The sequence below is a fragment of the Oryzias melastigma genome, linkage group LG12, assembly GCF_002922805.2.
Source record: "Oryzias melastigma strain HK-1 linkage group LG12, ASM292280v2, whole genome shotgun sequence".
Lineage (NCBI taxonomy): Eukaryota > Metazoa > Chordata > Actinopteri > Beloniformes > Adrianichthyidae > Oryzias > Oryzias melastigma.
Window position 1 is genome coordinate 21,217,066 of NC_050523.1, and position 22,892 is coordinate 21,239,957.

At 38.6% G+C, this 22,892-nt stretch overlaps 1 protein-coding gene across 1 annotated transcript; it reads left to right on the forward strand.

Moving 5' to 3' along the window:
• The first annotated feature begins 333 nt into the window (after positions 1-333).
• On the forward strand, positions 334-22,317 carry adra1ab (adrenoceptor alpha 1Ab). The gene is made up of 3 exons (XM_024257770.2): positions 334-583; positions 9,006-10,222; positions 18,722-22,317. Exons 2-3 carry the CDS (start codon positions 9,313-9,315, stop codon positions 19,195-19,197), a joined length of 1,386 nt encoding a protein of 461 aa, XP_024113538.1. The 5' UTR covers positions 334-583; positions 9,006-9,312; the 3' UTR covers positions 19,198-22,317.
• The last annotated feature ends 575 nt before the right edge of the window (positions 22,318-22,892 follow it).

Below are 22,892 nucleotides of genomic sequence, written 5' to 3' on the forward strand. Positions count from 1 at the left end.
CTGGGAAACTTCTAGTGCACTTGATTTTGGAATAATAGGTTCGGTTCAGAGAGCAATACAAAATGGTGAACACACTATGTAGAGAGTATGGAAGGAATCCAGAGATAATCCATGAGATTAAGGAAATGTAGCTGTTTATTGATCTGATCATTTTTTTATGCTGTCTTTAAATCTGAGGGTTACATGATGAAAATATCAACAAGTCAGTGATGTATTTCTTTGTAAACATCTTTTTCATCATTTTTATTGTTGAGTAAGAGCTGAATTCATTCATTTAGCTCCACTTTAGTGTATTATTTCTTTGGAGTAATTCCTGGTGTCAGTTCTCGGTGGGGTGGGCAGTATAGGTTTGCGTGAGGGGGGAGGGGCCACGCAGGATCAGGTTGGCGGTTCACAGTGACTTTATTTTCCATCAGAGGAGGCAGGAGGAGTGCAGGAGGGAGGACAGCACTTGACTGCGCTCCGGAGCGCCGGTGGCAGCCACAGCAGCGAATGACTGCTCTCAGGGAAAATTAGCTGAATTCCTCTCTGGATGCAGCAGAAACACACACACACTCACACAGAGACACACACTCTGAGGAAGGTAAGACTTTTTTTTTTTTTTCCTTTTCTCATGCATCCGAGACATTACTTCACTGCTTGGGCGACTTCCAGCTTTTATCTAAATAATTGCAGTTTCCTGTTTTGTGTTTTTAATCAGCGAAGATGGTGTCTGATTGATTACATTTTTTATGAGCTTTTGTGGAGTCTGTGAGATTGACAAGAGGCTATACACTGAGAATAGTGCTGGGTCCTGCATCTTAATGTCTATTCAAATTTGATTCACTTAGAAATTAAATTAATTTTGAGAATAAAAATGCAATTGAGTTTAAGCTCACATTCAGAGTGCCCCCTCCCCATCGGCTCAACAGGTAGGCCATATTTCATCTTGAAAATGCAGATATCTTTAGAAGTGATCCAAAAAGACATGATAAATGAGTTTGATTAAAAAAAAGCTTTAAAGCTGGCATCCATTTGCAGTTTTGAAAAACGAGTTTCTGCAGATAAAGCCGAGGCAACGCGTTTGTCTGTGCAGGTATGCTCAAGGTTCCATAATGACGGACTCCATAAAGGTATTGAATCACCGGTTTTCAAGCAGTGACTCATCCTCAAGGAGAATATGCAGCGTTTTTCAGAAATGGACTTTAAATGTGGAGTAATTCATCATGGAAGGGCTCTCCTCCAGAGACCTGACACTGACGCTGAGTGAAAAGCCCGGCAGAAATGAGACGTCCTCGTCTGATTGAAGAAGAGAAAGCTGAATAGTGACTGATGTGATGTCGTGATCTGAACGAGCACCTTAAACTTTCTTCAGAGCGGCTGCGGCGCAGGGCGGGTCTCAGTCTGCTTTGAACAATCAGGACCCAAAAGAAATCATTTGGAGATTTTAATCTCAGTCCTATAAGAACACCTTCCTCTGGATCATTTTTCACTTCCTCCAAACCAAGAGGGCTCTGTCTGAAAAATGAGGAACCCACATGTGACTTCATTATGATCAGCAGCCAGGTGCTGCTAATCAAATCCAGCAGATTAATGTTTTAATTGAGGAGCATCTCTATAAAAGATGACATTTGGCAGACGAGTGAATTGTCTTAAAATGAAGCCAAAGAGAAGTGACATCTGCAGTCATCCTAGAGGAACAACTGTTGCATCCCATAAATAAAGCATCAGAAATAAAATATAATCGAACACAACTGCAGGATACCAGATCCTGAGGGCACCATGATAACTGAAGTTGTTCTTGTTTGACGGGGAAGATCATTGGAGCACGGCTTTGCTTTTCACACCAGCAAAAGTCACTGCTCTTATCAGCATAAACTGACAAGCACGGTGGCGGAGAGAGGATAATGTGGGCGTTGTTGAGTCGGATGAAATTTAAAACTAAAGCTCAGTCATGTGAATGATAAAGTCCTTTCAAGTACGTTGGTGTAATACTAGATAAACTAATTATACCTGGTTTTAACATAATGCCGTAACAGGTGTTAGTAGGAGTTGACGTGTTTTTAAGCCATATATTTTAAAATGATATCTGATTTTTTTAACCTTTTTACAAAAAAACTTTCCTTATTGTGGACTATGTTAAATGAGCTGTTAAACTTTTTGTTCCATTTGTATTCCATACCCAATTTGAAGACAGTGAAAATGGTGTTTTTAACACCTTCTTGTGGCATTGTTCTCATTATGGATGACATTCATACAAAATAAGCTTAAAATTGCCTTTATGAGTATTTATTTATTCAAATAGTTGTGAATCAGGACCAGACAAAAAAATGAAAAAACTTGTAGCACAAGGCCACAAGCTCCTTGCTCCACTCCATTCTGATGCATCCACTTGAAGACAAATAGATCCATGAACGTCTTTGTTTTCCTCGTCTGAGCTGAAATCTAGTTCAAAACTGTACGGTTGAATAGCTGCAATGTTTTTGCTAAGGTTAGGTTGTGAGGGACTGTAAGCTAGGAGGAGAATGTAAACAAAGGGATGAAGGGAAGTCAGGGCAGACTTACACCACACCAATGGAGGCAAATTTCTGATTAACTCCTGCAGAAACTATGACCTAGAAAACAACACAGGTTTTGAGATTTTGGCTAAAAATATTATTACAGTATAATTCTGATTATTTATTCACAATAAAAGACCATTGGGAGCGCTTTTACAATAGATCAAAAGATGATCCGAGCGGGTCTTTAATGTGAAATTATACACCCCTCTCTACATTAATATGCAAAGAATATGTTTCTATGATTTTTTTTTTTTTACTGCCAATGCAAATGACAGAATAGTTTTTATCTGGTAAGCTACATTCACACTGGTCATGTGACGCTCTTCAAGAACATGCTAAACATGAGTTGTTGAATGTGCATTTAGCCCCGGTATTCACATTGAACAAGCGGGGAAGGGGTTCTTCTTCTTTTTTTATTGGTGTGAAATGTCAAAGTGGTGCAAATCTGGTTATTCTTACTCCAGGCTTTTTCTTCCGCAGATTTATGCTGATAAATGACAGACTTGGTGTCATGGAATTTTGACTAGGCACAAACAGCAACTATTAATTTCTCTTCCACGATGTTTTCAAATGGTTGACATTTCTGTGAATTAGAAGGGATTTCATCCATACATCACTACCAGATCCCCGAGTCCCTGATTGGTCAAAGTTTAACTGGTTTATCTTTCAACGCACGTTCAGTTTTGTACGTAGAGGCAGAAACGGTCTTAAAAATGTGCTTATCTTCACTTTAACACAAGACTTTTGACCATGGAATCCTGAAATGTGAATTACAAGAGTTTTCATTGAAAGTGGCCGCCTGAACAATGAATGTAGCTTAAGACATTCAACTATTTCACACTTTAGGCAGCAGAGATCATTTTTCTTTTAATATTGTTTAAAAAAATATTAGTCTGCTTAATAATGTGAAACATTTTTCTTCACTAGTTTTTCCTTTACTTGAACTCACCTGGAACACTAATTAAAGTTAAAGTCCCATCATTTGTCACGCACGGTGTGAAATGTGTTCTCTGCATTTGACCTCTGTGGGAGCGGTGAGCCGCAGACACAGCCGTGCCCTAAAGAACCGCCCCCTTAATGCTGAGTGGAAAGCAGGGAGGCACTGGGTCCCAGAGCTGGTAAAACAAGTGTCTGACACAAAACCATTCATGGGTTTAACAAAAAACTTTATTTTTACGACACTTAAATACAATTTGTTTAATAATTTGGATTGAGGTGTGCAAGTTTTGTTGTTTGTAGAATGTTTTATGATTTTGTCTTGTGATAATGTTTTTTAGAGGGGGTTGTAATCTGTGTTATGGTGGATCCAAACCCCTTCTGCAGCATGTTAATGTGTCATGAACATTTGCTCTCAGAAAACAGCAACAAGTATGTGTACAGTAGCCTGTGGTGTGTGTTACCTCCGAGGCATTAATGTGCTCTCAAGCCATAAACCGCTCCCTGGGGAGAAAGTGCCCACAAGTCAGGCTACATTAGCCAGCCTAATTCACTCTTTAATATTCTGCTCCCTCATACAAAACCCTAATTATGAATTCCACCTTACATTTAATTGGCTGACTTGCTTTAATTCTGTAATGGCCTCTCAGCCTCAAGGACACGGCGCCATTTTTTTTTTTTTTTTTTTTTTTTTCATGAAACGGCACGAGTGGATCTCCTCATGGATTTCAGACGCAGATTGAAGATTGTTGGCTGAAGGTTTTTAATCAAACCTTATCTGCTCCGTCTCTGCGTCTGGCCAAAGAAATCCCCCCGCGGTGGCAACTAGTGAAGCTTATCTGTTCATCTTGATATTATTTCAGAAAATGTCAGATGGCTGGCTAATCTTAGGGCGGGAATAATCCGTCCACGGTGAGAGAAAAAAAACGAAAGTTGATGTTTTTATAGGAAAACCTACATTTTCTAAATTAAAAAAAATCATCTGGGAGGTAAAAGAATGAATGGACAGAAAAAAATGTGATTAAAAGGCACAATGTCACAGCCAGAAATGGTCTGGGGACAATAAGTGGAGGACTGCACTGAAAGGTCACTCCACATATCTCACTGCACTTCATCATCTCTTCTCTGCTTCACTGTCCAGAGTCATAAATACATGAATGAATTATGAAGCAGAGAAAGGAAGCTGTTTGCAGCCTGAGGGTGGCCTTCAACACGCCACATGCAAATAAAGGTTTGTGTGTCCCGCGTGCCGCCGAGCAGCGCACAAGCTGTAGCCACAGCTCAGCACACCGCTGCTGGTCAAAGACGCCTCTGATTTAGCTTTGCCTCAGGTCTCAGCTAATTTATTTCCCATTTGACCCTTTGCATGTTAAAACAGCTAACCAAAGGAAGGCTGGTTCCAGTCGCTGCAGTTAATCTCTTTTCGCACGTTCTTCATCACATGGAGAAATCTTAATGCATTCCACAAATCTATTAAGTTATTGCAGTGAAAGAGCAGCTTCATGCATGATGGTGTTGGCGCTCTCGTCTCACAGCTAGAGGGTACTGGTTCAAATCCCCAATGTATCTCCTCCACCTTCTCCCAAGGCAAAGGGGACTTGTATCTCAGTGGTAAAATCACGCTAGCATCATAAGCTAATAAAGGCTAACATATTAAGCAAACAATCCAGAGTGAAATGATTATTGTAAATTCATCACCAGGACGGAGTTCACTCGATGTAACGTCAATTGCAGTCAACCACTGTTGCCTAACTTTGAAGTCCATTGTAGAGTTGAGCAAGCCAGTAGATTATTGACGACCAAAGACAATACACCAATGATCCATGCTAAAGCTAACACGATACCGACCGGCCAATACAGAGGCAATGATGGGCGGGGCTTTTACACTGGAGCTGCAGAGCATGATGACATGAAACTTCTGAAATGACGTGGGACTTACACCAGTTGACCAATCACAAAATTCAACTGTAATACCTTGTTTCAACCTGTAGGGGGAGTACACAAACGGTTTTAGTCTATGGCCCAATCCAAATTCTTCCCTTCTCTCTTCCCCTACAACTAGCCCTCAAAAAGGAGAGTTGTGGAAAAACAGTATCTCAGATTTTGGACGTCACCAATACTCGCCAAGAAGCACGGAGCTTCCAGCGCTCGGATATGCATAATACCTTTGGTTTTTTAACTTCACAAAGGTCATGCTACAACAAAACGTTATTAGCTATAAATAAAGGTAAACTTAACAGCACACCTATGAGAAGGAAAGCACTTCTCCTCCACAGCGCGATGCGGAACTCCCTCGCGAAGGAGGGATATGAAAAAATGATATTTCGGACACCTCTTGCACTTCACAAGCCCCTTCAAATGGAGTGGCAGGGAAAAGGGAAGAATTCCAATTGGGCTTTTAAGCACATTTATCTTTATATATCCTCCTTCATCAGAAAAATGCCACAATAACATGTTAAAAACACCATTTTCATTACAGTGGGGTTTTAAACTTTGTTTTTATAGACAGGGTATTTTACCAGATTCTAAGTTGGTTTAAGCTATACACCTTTCTAAGTTTTTCTGAAAGTCAGTATTTTTTGTCTCATTAAGAGCTAAGATCTAGAAATTATGAAATTATTATCACAGTCAGTTCAAATCCTTTTTATTCCAAACTCTTGATATTAGAACATTAATTTAAGACAAAAAACCCTCAAATTTGACTTAATTTTTCAGTGAGTTCCAAATAAGTTATTTTAAAGTTCAATAAAACTTGTAATAAGATCATTTAATTTTATTCCCATTTTGTTCTAATATGAGTTAATTCCACTTATTGTGATAAAAAAATGAACTATAATTAGGTTAAAAAACTCAAATAATGCAAACCATTTGCTTGGAACTAACCAAAAAATACTTATGTGGCTGCTTAACATTTAATTGGAAGTAATTCCATCTAATAGCTTTTTAACTTATTTATTTTGTTTGAATGATTGTGTGGAACTCTTTTATATTTTGTAATACAAGTTCATGCTGGCACGAACAGATCATTTTACTACTTTCTAGAGATTTGCTTCTCGTGAATAACGCTCTTTTCCTACTTTTAAACAACTTTCTTTTGCTGTTCTCCCAGTGCATGAGTGGGCTTTCTCCTGGAACTTTGGTTTCACCCCAGAAATAACGCTTCAGATGTCCAGATCATCCCTGTGAATGAGGATTACCCCTCAATTGACTTATTTGGGGGAAAAAAGCCAAATATCTGCCTAGTGTCTTGCTTTACTTTGCCCCCCGGCTGGTGAAATTTCAGCATCAAGCGACTGTAGATGTTCCTGATTCTCAGGGGGACGAGCCTTTGATCCTGAATGAACGAGTGGCAAACGTGACCCGAGGCTTTATCACAGCCTTCTCTTCTCCTTTGCTCTTATCTCCCTCAACAACATCCCTGCTCTTAGACACAGACGGGGGCTATCAGCAGCTAAAACCTTCGCTGGGGGGGTCATACATCGCCCCGGTACAGCTCAATTCTCTGCCTGTCATCTGGCAGATGAGTTAAAGCCCGGACCTTTGTGCAAGCCCTGACTGAACGTCTGCCCGCTGAGTTGTAATTATTCCTGTGTTTTATTTATCTTCCCGCTGCATGCTCGGCTGTGTTTACGCTACAAATGATTTTCCCTTTTTTGCCCCCGAAAGTCATTAAGTCCACAACAGTGTCCCTGTGTCTACTCCCGCTCTGCTTCTGATTCTATCGCATGTTTCTTTTCAATCAAAGTCCTCCCTGCCCCCTCGGAACAAGTGTCCCAGCGGTTAAATAAAGGTGAAACTAAAGTCACATCCTGCATTGTCTGCAGGCGTTGTTTCATTGAGGAAATTCTGGAAGCTCCCAGCAGTTCGCTCAAGCATCCACTCCGCTTGTGATGAAGTGAGAAGCAAAGTGACATTTTTTCCCTGCAATCATAACTGTCTGATGCGTGATCTGCGTTTTTATTCTGAGGGTATGAGTTCCTCTGAATAAAAACACTTTTTCTTAAAGACCCATTCGGATGAAAATGGTGCTTTTGGTTTTTAACGTTTGTGAAGCCTTTTTCACATTCTTGGGTTACTTTTTAACGTTTTAGGTGTTCCCAACTCGTCTTTTTTTTTCATGAACTGGTTGTTCGTAAAATCAAGGGTATGCAAACCTCAGGACGTAATGTTGGACGCGGAGTGGTCCTTAGGACGTGTCCAAAATCGGCACCCTAACCTGGTATCAGTACCCTAACTTGGCACCGGACGCGAAACCAGACGCTGGACCAGACCCAAACCGTGCCAGACACGATACTGGGTGTGAACCGGTACCAGGTGGAATACCGGACCTGAATCATTACCAGACCCGAACTAGTACCAGATGGAATACCGGACCTGAATCATTACCAGAGCCGAACCAGTACCAGATGCAAATAGGCTGGTTGCTAAACTAAACAGACTAAGGTAAACTGGGCATCCCTGCCCTTAGACTCTCCTTCTCGGTAAAGAAAAACACACAAAAAAAAAAAAAAAAAAAAAAAAACAGATTCCAGGGAATAAAGTCAGAGATGTTGTCCGCTGCCTAGGATAGGAGCACAGATGAGGTACATGGAATCTGAAATTTCTCCTACTCCCTCAGAGGGAAGTGGGAGAGAGGAACAACACATGAATCAGACTGCACCAAACAGAGGTATGGGGAACTACATGAAAAATACATGACAAAGAATATGAGGACAGAACCCCAGTGCACTATACTTTCCCTGGCTTCTAGTTTACTTATAGCTCCAATATTGCTAACCATTTTTATTGCACCTCTATTTCTGGATATTTAAATTGTTGTGAATCAGGAGCAGACAAAAAAATGCAGTTTGAAAAAGATTGTATCCGTGACGTAGAAAAAAAGTGCTACAAGCTCCCTGATGCATCCACTTGTGGATGACTAGATCCTTGTATGTCCATGTTTGTTGCACCGCTAATGTTAGGTTGGGAGTGTAGGGGCTGTAAGATAGCAGGAGAGCATGTAAACAGCAGCTCTGCAGAAACGACAGTAGGCGATAGCTGAAATCCATGAAGATTACAGATGGTTTAGAACACACATTCTATGTCAAATTAGGTTCATCTTTGACCAATCAGAGACCCGGATTTGGTTCTGACATACGGATGGTATCCTCTTTTATCCACAGAAGCCCCAACTGTTTAAAAATGGATCATGAAGGAGGAATTAATCGTTGCAGTTTGTGCTGGAGTTCTATGACTCCAAGTCTTTTATATATCATTTGGTTGATTGGTGAAAGAAAAACCACGGAGAAAGACTCACCAAATTTGCACCGCTTTGACATTTCACACCAAGACTCTTCAAACTGTAGGTGGTGGACTGTCAGGTAACAGTCCAGTATGAACACCATGGGCAAAATGTCTGTCCAATTGTCCAAGAAAACGATCCAGGTTTTTTTTCATTTTTGCTAAAATAATCATATAGTTAAAAACCACGGAGTTTAAATCGTCTTATGGTCTATTTCTAATGTGTTCTCTTTCTCTTTTGTTCCTCAGGGCGTACATCTTAAATCCACCAAAGCCTCCCAGTTGAATTTTTTTCTCTTTTCTTTGTCAGTTTTTGGTTCCACTTTTTAATGAAGATTTATAGATATTAAGTGTGACAGACATTGGCAGAGTTTCCTGTTAGACTATGATGGCGGCCAAGGAATCCTGGAAAGTGTCTTTCCCTGTAAATCCAGCAGATGAGCGGTCTGGAAAACGTTTGGTGGGAGCTGAGAGATGCCGGGTCTCCTGAAGAATGTGAAAGAGGTGCCACTAATGCACAAAACCCTCCAGGATAAAATGTCTCTGGCTGTTCGCGATGGTTCCTGCTGAGAACACGAGCGTCTTCTCCCCGGCCTGTCTCAACTGCAGCTCCTCCACCTATGCAGACGTAGACGTGGCCAAAGCAGTGGTTCTGGGGGTTGTCATGGTGGTGTTTGTAGTCTTTGGGGTGTTTGGCAACATTCTGGTCATCCTGTCTGTGTTGCTGCACCACCAGTGGCGCTCGGTAACGCATTACTTCATAGCCAACCTGGCAGCCGCAGACCTGCTGCTCAGCTCCGCCGTCCTGCCTTTCTCCGCCACCTCGGAGGCGCTGGGCAGGTGGGTGTTTGGCCGGTCCCTCTGCAATGTGTGGGCCGCTCTGGATGTTCTCTGCTGCACCGCCTCCATCCTCAGCCTCTGTGTGATTTCCATCGACCGCTTTTTGGCCGTCAGCTACCCACTGCGCTACCCTGCCATAGCGACCGGCCGGCGAGGCCTGACGGCGGTGGCTGCGCTCTGGAGCCTCTCGGCAGCCATTTCTGTGGGGCCTCTGTTTGGGTGGAAGGAGCCTCACCCGGAGGACGAGACGGTGTGCCGGATCACAGAGGAGCCGGGCTATGCTCTGTTTTCAGCGTTGGGCTCCTTCTACATCCCCCTGGCCATCATCCTCGCCATGTACTGCCGTGTCTACACCGTGGCTAAAAGAGAGAGCAAAAGCTTGCAGGAGAGCCGGAAGGGAGAAGGCGTGGAGATGGAGGGGGTGATGCTGAGGATACACAGAGGGAATGCAGCTCACTCAGGGAGACAGGAGGATGAGGAGGAACCCAGCATGCACAAGCGGCCCTCTTTTCCACTCCCCAAACTGCTGAAGTTCTCAGGAGAGGTAAAGGCTGCCAAGACTCTAGGAATCGTTGTGGGCTGCTTCGTTCTGTGCTGGCTCCCCTTCTTCCTGGTTTTACCCATCGGTGAGTAACTCCTCAATTCTTCTGAACTAAACTAAGGCAGGAATGCATTGAAAAAAACCTTACTCATCAGGATAGGTGTAGTCTATCCTTTACAGCTGATCTGGAAAAATCCATCCATTTTCTGAACCCTTTTGTGGTCATGATGTTGCTGGAGCCTATCCCAGGTACTGTTGGGTAAAGGGGGCACAATTCACCAGTCTACTGCAGGGCAGCATAGTAACACACAATAAGTCAACATTGTTTTATTATAAGTATGAGGAAATTCTCTTTGATACTCTCACCCATAATTTTGTGACTTTATTCTACTAATTTTACGTCATTCTTGTAAAACTAAACTTTTCACCTAGTTTTAATGACTTGAAATGACAAAATATTGACTCTTTTCCCATAACTTTATGTCTTCATTCTTGTAAAATTAAGATATTTTTTCCTCATAATTTTGGACCTTTATTCTTGTAAAATTATGAGTTTTTACTCACAATTTTGTGTCTTTATTCTTGTGAAAGTAAGTTTTTTTTCCTCATAATTTTATACCCTATTTTTTTTTATTAAGATTTTTTCCCCTCATAATTGTATACCATATTTTTTTTAAATTAAGATTTTTTTTCTCAGAATTTTACATCCTTATTTTTGTAAAATTACGAATTTTTTTCATAATTTTATATCTTTATTTTGAGAAAATTACGATTTTTTTTTACTCATAATTTTATGCTTTTACTCTTGTAAAATTACAATAATTTCTCATGTGTATGTGACATTAGTCTAATAAAATTTAGACTCTTTTCAAGTGACCTGGTGTCGCTGGTGCGGCACTGATGTCATCAGTCCGAACTACAAACATATGAAGCCTACAGTGTAGCTTATTCACCATTTGTGATAAAAGTTAAAGTGTTGTTTAAAATTTTATTTCATTTTTTTTCTTCTGTGTACAAATTGTAGCATAGAAAAAAATCACCAGAGTTGTCGTTACTGACTTATGCAGAATCTTACCTAAGAATGAAGTCCATGCACCGAAATTTCCGAGTTTAGACACGTAATACTCCATTTGACAAATTATGTTAAACAATATTAAAGAATTTCTGGACGGCTGCACTTGACTTGCTGCCACTAATTGTGTTTTTCTTTAGCCGCGCCGTCCATTCTTTGGAATCAACAGCGCCCTCTGCCTTGAGGCACGTGTACTGCATGCCTCACCTAGTATATTTTTTTTATTAATTGGGATAAAAAAGACTAAGTTAGTCACAGTCTCGTGTATTTGAACAGGACATTTTTACATTTTCTACATTTTTTTATGTTAAGACCAACACAGGAAAAAAACAGTTGATTTTTATTTTTAATTTAAAAAAATGTTAATTCACTGTATGCTGTTCATGGATCTTTTGGGATATATTCTGCAGGTGAGGCACAGTCCCATCTGTCTCCTCTAAATGCACATCGCTGCTTTTCATCTATTTTTACGACTTTACTCTAACATTTTTTTTTCTTAATTTTACAGCTTTAATCCTGTGAAATAACAACTTAATTTTTTTGCAAAATTACGTTACATTTTTCAACTTATTCCTTCTAAAATGTCGACTTTTTTCTCATAATTTTGCAACTTTATATTCATTTATTATTTGATCACTTTTCTTTTTTGGTGGCCCTGATCCTCTATGAAAGCAAACATAAACTTTAGTCTGAAAGAGAACTACATAAAATTAGATTGATAGTATGTGAGTACTAACATTTGTTTTTTAAAGATTTTTAAAGAGTTTTATTTGTATGCCACTCTTTTAAAAATTATTTCAGTTGAAAACTCATCAGCAGCTTGTTTAAATGCTATCTCCCCATTTTTAATTAAATGACGGAAGTTGAAGTTATATTTCTCTGTTCAGGATGAAGTGCGTAAGCTACTTTCTGAATGCAAACACATTCAATACTTTCACCTCCCACAGTTTCCGATGTGCTGCTCAGTCTTAAATAATAGCTTGAGTCCTTCAGTAAATTGGAAAACAGAAACTTATGTAACTGTGTGACAGCAATGTCTTTTGAAGGCGCTAGAACTCACTTGACCTCACATCTAAATGCAATTGGATGAACACCTTTTTGAACATTTCAGCCTGTCTTTTTATTAAGTCCAAGGATAAGGAAAAGAAAAAAAAAATTCTGATCGACTTGCATCAATCTGAGAAAAACAGAAGAAAACGGCAGCAAAAAAAATGTTTTTCTAAATCTCTTGCGTCTAAATTCCTGTGAGTTGTTTCCTGACACTCCTAAAGTACAACACATGTAGAATGTATCCTGTAACAAAAGCACTTTTTTTTTTATGTAAGTTAAGGTCAGCTCATTTGTTCCATGGCATTACTCTAAGATTTTAATAGAATTGTTAAGGTAGAACAAACCCATTCTAAAGACAAAGAGGGGCCTCATCTGTGCTGAAATATATCAGCCACAGATAAACATCGTTTCTACTCTCTATCCATCTTCCTTTTTTGCTAGCATGCTGTCCATAACATTCTGGATCAGAAATGTGGTGAGAAAATGTAGCCATTCTACTATTTATTTTAGGATATCACAACTCCCGTGGAACGGTACTGGTCCGGGGTACAGTTGGTAAAGTTTAAACCATCTGCAGATATCTTATGGAGGATAAAGGTACATTTTACCCTCAAAAGTTAAAGGAATCTGGAAGTTAAAAAAGTTTTGTCTGACATTAAACCGGTTGAAAAAGGTTAAGGATCCCTGTTCCAGAAGTTTCAGGAAATCCAAAAGTTCCTCAGAACTATCATTCCTGTAAGATTTACTCTTAAGTCGCACAGCCATCGGTTGTTGTCACATGCAGCAATATGTTTGAATCTTGTTCCTCTCTGTTTGCAGAGGCTGGGATGGAATTTCACACCATGTTTGCTCTAGTTATTCTATTTCTGTGCTTGAAGGTAGGAAAGACAAACAGACTACAGTAAAGAAAGCTTTAGATCTCAGAAAAAAGAACTAACATTTAAAGGATTGTATCATACAAAATCATTTTTTTATGTTAATTCCTCATGAAACACAATCCCGAATTCACATATCTCTGAACATTCCTCCAAAACCATACACATGTACATGTATACATACACTTATCCCAAGTCTGCCCAAATGTTTAGTATTTAGTTCTCATCCATCGCCGTGTTTTTGAATGACTTATCTCGTGGGTTGGTTTCTGTTTGTTCACATATTCAGGATTTAATAGAAATGTTAAATTGTAAACATAACATTTTATTTTCAAAATTAAAGTGGTAAAATTGCAACTTTTTAAACTATACATTTTTGACTGTTTTCGTAAAATGTCAATTTGATTTTTTTTACGACTTTATCCTTATCAAATTTTGATTTTTTCCTCGAAACTTTATGTATTTATTTTCAAATGTGTTTTTTTTCTCTTTCCTTTATGGTGCCTGCAATACCCCGTACATTTAAAAACTAAATTTAAAATTGTATTTTCAAAAATAAAGACTTTAAAAAACAAAAGGATGACTAAAACTTTTATTTTCTAAATATAATAAAAGCATGAATCCACTGATTAAGCAGCTGTATTAGCAGCATCCTCGTAACATTAGACAACCAGCTGATGAATATTACGCATTATTAATATATATATTTTATTTTGAAGTCAAATACTATTTTTCCGTTTCCTCTATGACTCTTTTTCTTTAAAAAAGAGACTTTCTAAGATTTCCAAAATAAAAACCTTTTAAAAATATAATTATAAACAAAACAGAAAAAGTGGAGGTCGTATTTTGTTTTTGACCGGGGGCCAACGGTGGTACAAATTTACCGACTTACTAAAATATGAAGGTGTCTTGGTGTTAAAAGTTCCCCTCTTGTTGTTATTTGAATTCAATCATGTGTGCTGCTGCATCGTTCAGTTATAATAAGTATTTAGGTTTTTTCTTTTAGTGTCTGAGATTTCTCTATAGAAAATGGCTGACCCCCAAACTAGGAGCAAATATCCATCAACAGAATAAATCAGTGATTAAAAATCTAAAGTGATTTCTCAACATGAGGAGTCCAAACATGACAGCACTTTAAAGATGAATCTAAAGTGAATTCTTTGTCAGTCTGTTGCTGACCGTCTGTTTTGTCCTCCCACCACTGCAGAACCTATACAGCCTCTCTGCAGGGACATCAAGAAATTCAATTACAAGCAACCACATAGAACAAACAAAATAGGCGAATAAGCTTCCACTGCGAGATGAAATGGAATGAACCAAACCATTGCTCCCTCCTAAGAAACCTATTATAGATAACAAACATGAGACCTAATGGGCTGTAATGCCAGGAGGCATCCACAGTCACCCTGCAGATCCCCGAGGCAGCCAGTCATAGAGAGATTGTTATGCATTTGAAATGAGACAGACCTTTACGCCTCACGGCTCACGGCCAACGACACCCAGATTCGCGGATTGCAGGTTTTGCAAATTCGCTAAATTATTATTCCTTTGGATTCAAAGCGATTCAGATGAAGAGAACCTGTGCTGCCGTGGTGACAGTCGTTTCACTGCAGCACAAACGGTGGAACACCAGCAATAAATCTCTGTGAGTGAGAGCTTTCTTTATGTCAGAAAACAAGAGGCGACTGCAGATTATGTGCAGCAAAGCTGGAAAAATGGTGAGACAAATGAGACCAAATCTGGTATACAAACATGCGCTTTTATGTCTTCATTAGGCAATATATTTGGTGACAAAAGTTGGAGAAAACAGGGACAACCCAAGGAGGCGCACCCTGAGGGTAAGATAAAACATGTTTATTGAAGCTCAGGTGGTCACGGAATGATGATACTGCCAGATATACAGAGAAGTCTTCAGGGAATCCACATAGAACACCAGAGAATCTGTAAACAGAGTTAAACCTGTTTAACTTGGACCAATCAGGGACTTGGAATTGGTATCATTCATGGAAGGCCCACTTTTTAAAAATCGATGAAGGAGAAATTAATAATTTGTGATGACATGCTGGAATTCTATAACATCAAGTCTTTCATATATCAGAATAGAGCTGTAAAAGGAAAATGCCTGGAGAAATATTCACCACATTTGCACTACTTTGACATTTCATACCAAACCTCTTCCAAATGTAAGTACATGTGCTAAACTATAAATCAATTAACAAAAGTTCATTTAAAAAATATTATTTATCAAATTCAAATTTTAAGTTAAGAAAGCCATCAACTGAAAATATTAATTTGATGAAAACTAATAATTTTATATGCAACAAATTACAACACTTTTGTTAATTGATTCATTGTTTCACTTTTCATTGTAGTATCACTTTGGGACAGTCCAGTTTAAACATTAAATGCTAAATGTCATGTCTATTGTGAACGTATAGCATTATGGCTAGGACTTTTCCCCAAGAGATTATCTATGTTTGAATTTGGTGCCAAAGAACAGGATCAAGAAAGATGTGAATAAACCAAAAACACAAACAACAAAGCCAAAAATCAACAGAATTAAAAAAAAAAAACTCAATAAACAAAAAGAGCATTCATTCAAAAAGAGTGACAGAGCAAGAATCCAGTAACTGGTAACGCAAAACCAACTGTCATCATGACAGCAGAACTGGGGTGTAAAACCAAATAAATTGGTTAAAAAAAATACTAAATGAAAACCTGAGAGAAACCAAGAGACAGAAGAAAACAAAGAAAATTGAAGCTGCTCGTCACAGCAGGAGCTCTCATTTCTCTCAGCCTCATGGGAACTTGATTGTGTTTAAAACGTTTCAATGTGAAGTTTATGCAGTGCTGCTGTGAAAAACTGATATTTTTACACTCTGTTGCAGTTTTTTCAAACAACAATTAAAGTTAAAACAATTAAACCACATTAACTCAAAGTCTACCAGAGAAACAAACTAAATACACACATATCTGACAAGTTATTGTTGGAATTCACTAACATCTGTTTGTTATCATAATTAAGAAGAATAAACGATAAATTGCATTGTACTAGCCATGAAACATTGTACAGCGAATACCAGGTTCTCGTCTATGGTCAAACTCCTCACCGCTAACCACAAATATGGACTGTATGTGAGAACTGGACTGAGTGAGTGTGACTTCACCCATAGAAAACAATTTACTTATGGCTCCAACCAAATGAAATCCATTCGGTCACCAATTGTTTTCGTTTTTGCTGTACAGATGTTGCCATGTTGGAGCCAGACAATTCTAGTTGGTTTGAGCTCATGTCTCCAACCAATCAGGAGTGAGCCTATTGTAAGGCTACACCCCTTCCTTGCACTTGAAAGCAGGCTGAGGAGAATCTGTTAATTAAACGCTTTAAAAGTTTGATGTAAAACTCCCAACTCATCCCCCGCGCCACTTTTTGACACTTTGGGTGTCCCCCAACTCGTCGTCGTTTGACGTGCTGGCAGTTCCATTAAGTCACAAGTCCCCAACCCTCGAGAGGTGGTTCTGGACACGGTAACGGACATGGAACCGGTAGCAGGTTAGGGTACGGGTCTTCGACCCGAGGGTTGGGGACCTGATTAGAGTATGCATTTTTTTCCCTGTCTGTGGCCCAGAACAAGCGGACCTTTAGACCGGTACTGGTTCACGGCCTGGAGAGGAACACACAAAACGTCACCATATATGACGAGTTGGGAGTGAGAATGCATTGACTTTTATTGAGGCATCTGATTGGCCAGTTTAGTTTTACGAGTCTACTTAAGTTTAAATAACCTTCGTTAATATTCTGTTCAGAACAATCTCTTTATGATCTCATTCAATTGCATTCTATGATGTTTTTCACAGTAAATAAATAATCCTTATTATTGGTATAAAAAACTACTCTCATTTACACAAACATCTCAATAACACATGGCTCACGATACGGACCTTTGAATGTGTGATCTCCTCCATGGTTTCCATGGTTTCCCCAGGCACTAAAATGCTTCGATTTACTTGAAATCCATACTGGTGATGTTTGATGATTCTTTTAGTTTTTAAGATTGAAGAAAATGGATGAAAATAGACGAATGGATGGATTTAGAGTTTTATTGTACTTGAGACAATGACAATAAAGATCTGTCAGTCTATATAAATATATACACATTCATCTATGATGAATGGATGGATGACCAGAAAGACACATTTGATTTCATTTTGTCTAGAAATATTCCTCTGTGAAATAATATGTAGTAAATTGTACCCTACAGCTCTGAAATATTCTTCATCTCTTCTTTTTATCAATGGCATATCTTTTTCATTATATTCAATGAATATTTTTTTTTTGCTTTTAACTTTTACTTCAAGCTAAAATAACCCTTAGACTGACTTACAGAAGAAAAGGTGATTGCTTTTGCATGTATTTAAGGTCAAAGAATTTACTTATTATCTTATTATATACTATTATTATTGCTTATTATATTTATTTTATTTAATTATTGCTTCATTTTCAAGCCAAATTGGGTCCAACATGAACAAAGAACTAATGAAAGATGTTTAGTCTTAGTCACAATTTCAGCTAGTCCCAAACATAAGGCAGTCGTGAAAGTTTCTTGTGTTTCAGTCCATCTTTGTTGTGTTGTGTTATAATGCAGTGGTCCCCAACCACTGTGGATAACTTGGTACCAAGTCGCAGAAAAAAAAAAAATAAGTAATGGATAAATAAATAAATGTGCTTACTTAAAACATTTCCATTTCATTTATATTCTAATCCTGAAGGAAGTTTTACTTTGAAAGACTTTCGGATCCTATTCGCAACATCTGTCTGGGTCACGTGACCTAAACCAGCTACCTACAGGGCTAACTATATTGCTAAGCTAGTAGTTCAATGCTAAATACAAATAAAACAAATAATAAAACATATTTTGAAAGTTTCTCTGGGGCAAAAAAGCCAGTGAGGAGACCAAAGAAGAGCCTTTGACTTCAAAGAACAATAAAACACAAAAAAATAATACAAATCAAAAACTTTGTATCATTGAATCTTCATCATCTGCATAAAAAATATCTATTAATGTATTTAGAATTTTTTTAAACAAAGTTTCTTGTATTGGCATTTTCTTTTGAAAAAAGATTTTCATAAACCATGAGCTTAAAAATGCCAACTTTGATTGGGTCCGTGAAAAAATTGTCCAATCTAAACCGGTCTGTGCCTGAAAAAGGTCAGGGACCACTGTTCTAGTGCACAACCTCCCTCAGACGGGGGAATCAAACCCACAGTCAGATCAAACTAAGATTAGAACATTGTAGATTGAGGGTTCCCCGCTTCCCCAGGGTCACAGACCGAGAACACCGTCATGGATCAGAATGAAGCTGTTATTGTAAATGAGTTCCAAATTCTATATATATTTTATGATTCAATCTGAATCAGCTCTGTCCGGTAGAAAAGTGGATTTGCACCGATTAATAATATTAGTTTCTCGACTTTGACACTTGTGCCTTAAATCAACTGAAAAACGGATGTCAACAAGAAAAAGAATTGTTTCTTGCTCGTTTTTATTGTTCTCCATGATCACTTTCCTTTGTGTGTTGTTTCCAGGATCCATCTTCCCGTCCTGTAAGCCCTCTGAGACCATCTTCAAGATAACCTTCTGGCTGGGCTACCTCAACAGCTGCATTAACCCCATCATCTACCCGTGTTTCAGCCAGGAGTTCAAACGAGCCTTCCACAACGTGCTGCGTGGCCGCTGTTTGAGAACCGCCGTTCCCACAGCCAAACCTCCAGGACACACCTCTGCCCACTCCTCCAGTCCAGGCCCTACGTCTAGTGCGTCGGCTGTGTCGGTCCAAAGCCACGGACCTGCTTCGTCGTGGGCTTGCTGCAGGCTGCTCTCAACCTCTTCGTCCTCGGTCAGCGGCTTAGACCAGGCGCAAAACGCGCCGGCGCAGAGTAAAAGTCTGCTGAAGGCCTGGTGTTTTTCAGCCAGACAAACACCGATTCCACAGGACCCCTCAGGCCGCAAGTCTAAGAAGGTTCTTCGCCTTTCTCTCGCCATTTCAGGGGAACCTGTTTGACTTTCTGCGTGGAGAAACCATCAGTGTGCGCATTCCTTGAAGGCGTCACGTTTGAGGTTGAAGTCAAATAAGGAAAAATCCAAGATGGTTGTGATGCCTCGGGGCTTATATCTGTCTGAAGAAAGAGTGTCAAGTTCTATCTGGTTGCATATCAATGAAGGTCGCTCTGCTCTGCCTCTGCTGTGTCGCTTCTTAACCGGACCGGACTTGGAGACGAACGCTGAGCTGAGCTGACTTAAAGAAAGCATCACTGCTCAACCAGGATTACAAGAAATTAGTTAAAAAAACGTGACATTTTCTGCAGATTGCACTAAGCCCTTTAAGAGCAAACAAGTGATGGGAAAGTGTTTGGGTGACATGTGGCCTTTGTTTTAAGGGGACCAAACAGAAAAAAAATCACTACAAACTGAGATCTTATATTTATGGTTAATTGTGGGAAAATATTTTGGATGAAGCTTTAAGGTTTAAAAAAAAGAAGACACTTTGGTGTTTATGAATGCTCCATTAAATACCCACTTCGATAAAAATTGTATTTTGAATATGTTCATTTCTCTCATGATAGAGATAATACCGAAAATTAAGCTTAAATTCTGAATTTCTGAGTATTTCTTTGTTGAAATAACTGTGAATCAGGAGCAGATGAAAAAAGTGGCATTTGGAGAAGAGCTTATTTGTGATGTAGAAAATACAGTCCACTCCATTCTGATGCATCCACTTATAAACAAATAGATCCGTGAACGCCTGTTTTCTTCGTTTGAGCTGGAACCTGGATCAAAACTGTACAGCTGGATAGCACCATTTTTGTTGGACCGTGATGTTACATTGAGGTTGTGAGGGGCTGTAAGCTAGCGGGAGAGAGCATAAACAGATGGATTATGGGAAGAAGTGTGGCTTACTCATTGCTAACAGAAGTGAATTTCAAATGAACTACAACCGAGCTGCCTAGAAAACAAGTTTTTTTCAAATTTTGACTAAAAAGGCAACAATGGTAACTTAAAGACACTTTTACAGTAGATTAAAAGATGATCGGGTGGGTCTTCACAGACATGTAGATTCAGATCTTTATAAGAAACATTGTTTGTGGAGGCAGTTCCACAGCTGTGTTTCCTCCACACAAACAGAACAGATTCCTGCCAATATGACAGCGACACACGAGCAGCTAAAGCTGCACCTGTTTAACATGATTGTACATCTGTCCGCTCAATTGATGCAGTTCTCAGTCCTCGGCCTTCAGATATTTTTTTTGTCAAATTTGGTTGGATCTGCTGTGATGCAGCAGCTGCTGCAGAGCTGCTCAATGGAAGGAAATGATTCCTCTGTGAGCTGAAAAGTCCACATAAAAGAGGGAGAACTAGAATAAGCACAAAGCCAGGAAACAAGAAATGTGACTGTGACGGTTAGAAAAAGACAGCATATTCTCACTGTGACCTTCATGAGTCTAAACCAAGGGTTTATTCTTTGTCTGTGTCTGAAGTTATTCCATAACGAAAGGTTTCTTTACGGTTCCCTTTTTTCTTTTAAAATGTATTTTTTTTGTTTTCTATGAAGCCCCGAACAAGGCATTAAAAATGATTCTTCCCTCAAATTAATAATTTGTGGCCACACATTGGTATTGTGTGTGCACAAGATAGCATTTTCTTAGGCTACCAATTTGAGGGGGACATGCAGTATTTGTTCTTTTTTTTTTTGTTTTTTTGCTAAGAAATTAATATTTTCAGTGCACAAGTTTGCATTTTATTACCAATTTGTGGAGAACAAATTACCCTTTTTTTTGCTAACAAATCAGCTTTCCTTTTCTAAAATAATGTATTTTGTATGAACAAGTTAGTATTTTACTACCAATTTGTGGGGAACAAATTTGCTTGTTTGCAAACAAATTAGTATTTTGTGGGCACTATCTAGTACTTTGGACAGAAATGTGTATTTGTGGACACAATTTATTGGTAGAAGTTAGCATTTAATTAGCAATTTGACAACATAAATTAGCTTTTTTGCAAATAAATTAGTATCTTGTGGGCACAATTTGGCATTTTGGGCACAAATAAGTTTCTTACCATGTTCAATCCCAAATACCAATGTCTTTGTACAAAATACTAATTTGTGTGCACACAATACTTATTTGTAGCCACAGAATTTAAATTTTTCTGCATGAAACGCAAATTTGTTTACTCAAAATACTAATTTGTTTCCTCAAAATGCTAACTTTAGTGAACAAAATGTTTTTTTGTGGCCACAAAATGATCATTTGTTTGCTCAAGTCTACTTTGGTGAACAATCTGTGGCTACAAATTAATAATTTGAGGATTTTTTTTTTCTTTGAATGTCATGTCCAGGGTTCTCTAGTTTTTTGCATAAAAATGTTAAAAGTCAAATTTTAAAACCTGTTTTCTATCCATAAAAAATATAGAACAACAAAAGCAATGAAAATGAAAAGTTACATATTTTAGGAAAGAATTTGTTTCATTACTTCTACCTAAATGCTGAAACATTTGATTAAAAAACTCAAAGCAACAGTCTAACACGGTGATGACAGTGTTTTGGTTTGAGGCTGATTTACTTACTTGATTGATGCAACCTTAAAAGGTTTTATCCTCAAAGATAATTTGATCAGTTTTTTTTTTCAGTCCAGTGGAAAAAAAATAAAAAATATGACAAGTTACAAACTGTCCAGTCAGTTTGCAACACGACAGATTCTCCTGCTTTGAAGTGGTACTTCCCACCAATTCACTCCTGATTGGTGAGAGTGGTTGCCATAGAAACGTTCACTCAGCCCAAATGCTTACTGGTTTTCATCTGGCTCCAACATGGCGCCAATCGTATATAGTGGAAAAATTGGAGACTGATTTGATTTTATTGGGTTGGGAGCTGGAAGTAAGTCTATGGGTGACATCATACTCACTCTGTCCAGTTCTCATGTACAATCAATGGAAAATCTGTTGCTCTTTGTTAGTCATCGCAAATTATTGATTAAAACACGGTTTTGTCTCTAAACAAACAAATTGTTCAAAATTGTCATTTTATTATAATGTTTTTTTAAACATTTATTTTTGACAAAAATCCAAAAAGTGTTACAGATCATTGAATGTTCAAAGATGTTTCATACAGCACTGTATCTGAGCTCGTCTCATAAATACCATCAGTGTGTTACAATCACAGTTTCTGGTGTCTTTTCTTAAAGGTTGTCATTGTGTCTTTTTTGTGTGTTCGCTCTTCCTTCTCTTTCAAGTGTTTTTCTTGACTGTGTTTGGATTATACGCTTTCTTGTGCCACATCCACACTGCCACAGCAGCACTGACACATCCCGGAGCGTTTGTACCATCAGAGGTGGAGAGGATGCAGACAGAAGTGCTGGAAGACTGATCTGTTGTCATTTTTACAATCTCCAAAAGGTCAGGCCTGGAGAAGAAGACTTTCCTTCATCTTTGTTTGTTGTATGAAATTTCCGTGACTTATAACTCCTCTCTGGTGAAATCCTCAAAGTTTCCATTGAACTATTTGATTTCAACAGTTATAGAATTTTTAAAAAATAGCTAATTGATTGACTGAATGCATGAGAAATTCCGTAGTCTAAAAAAGAAAGGGTATTTATTCAAAGGAGAAAATCTTGTTCCATAAAACTGTTTTAGCATTCATTTTCCTTAACAGTAATGCTAAATAGAATCCATTCCTTTCACTTACTCCTCCATACTGATTCA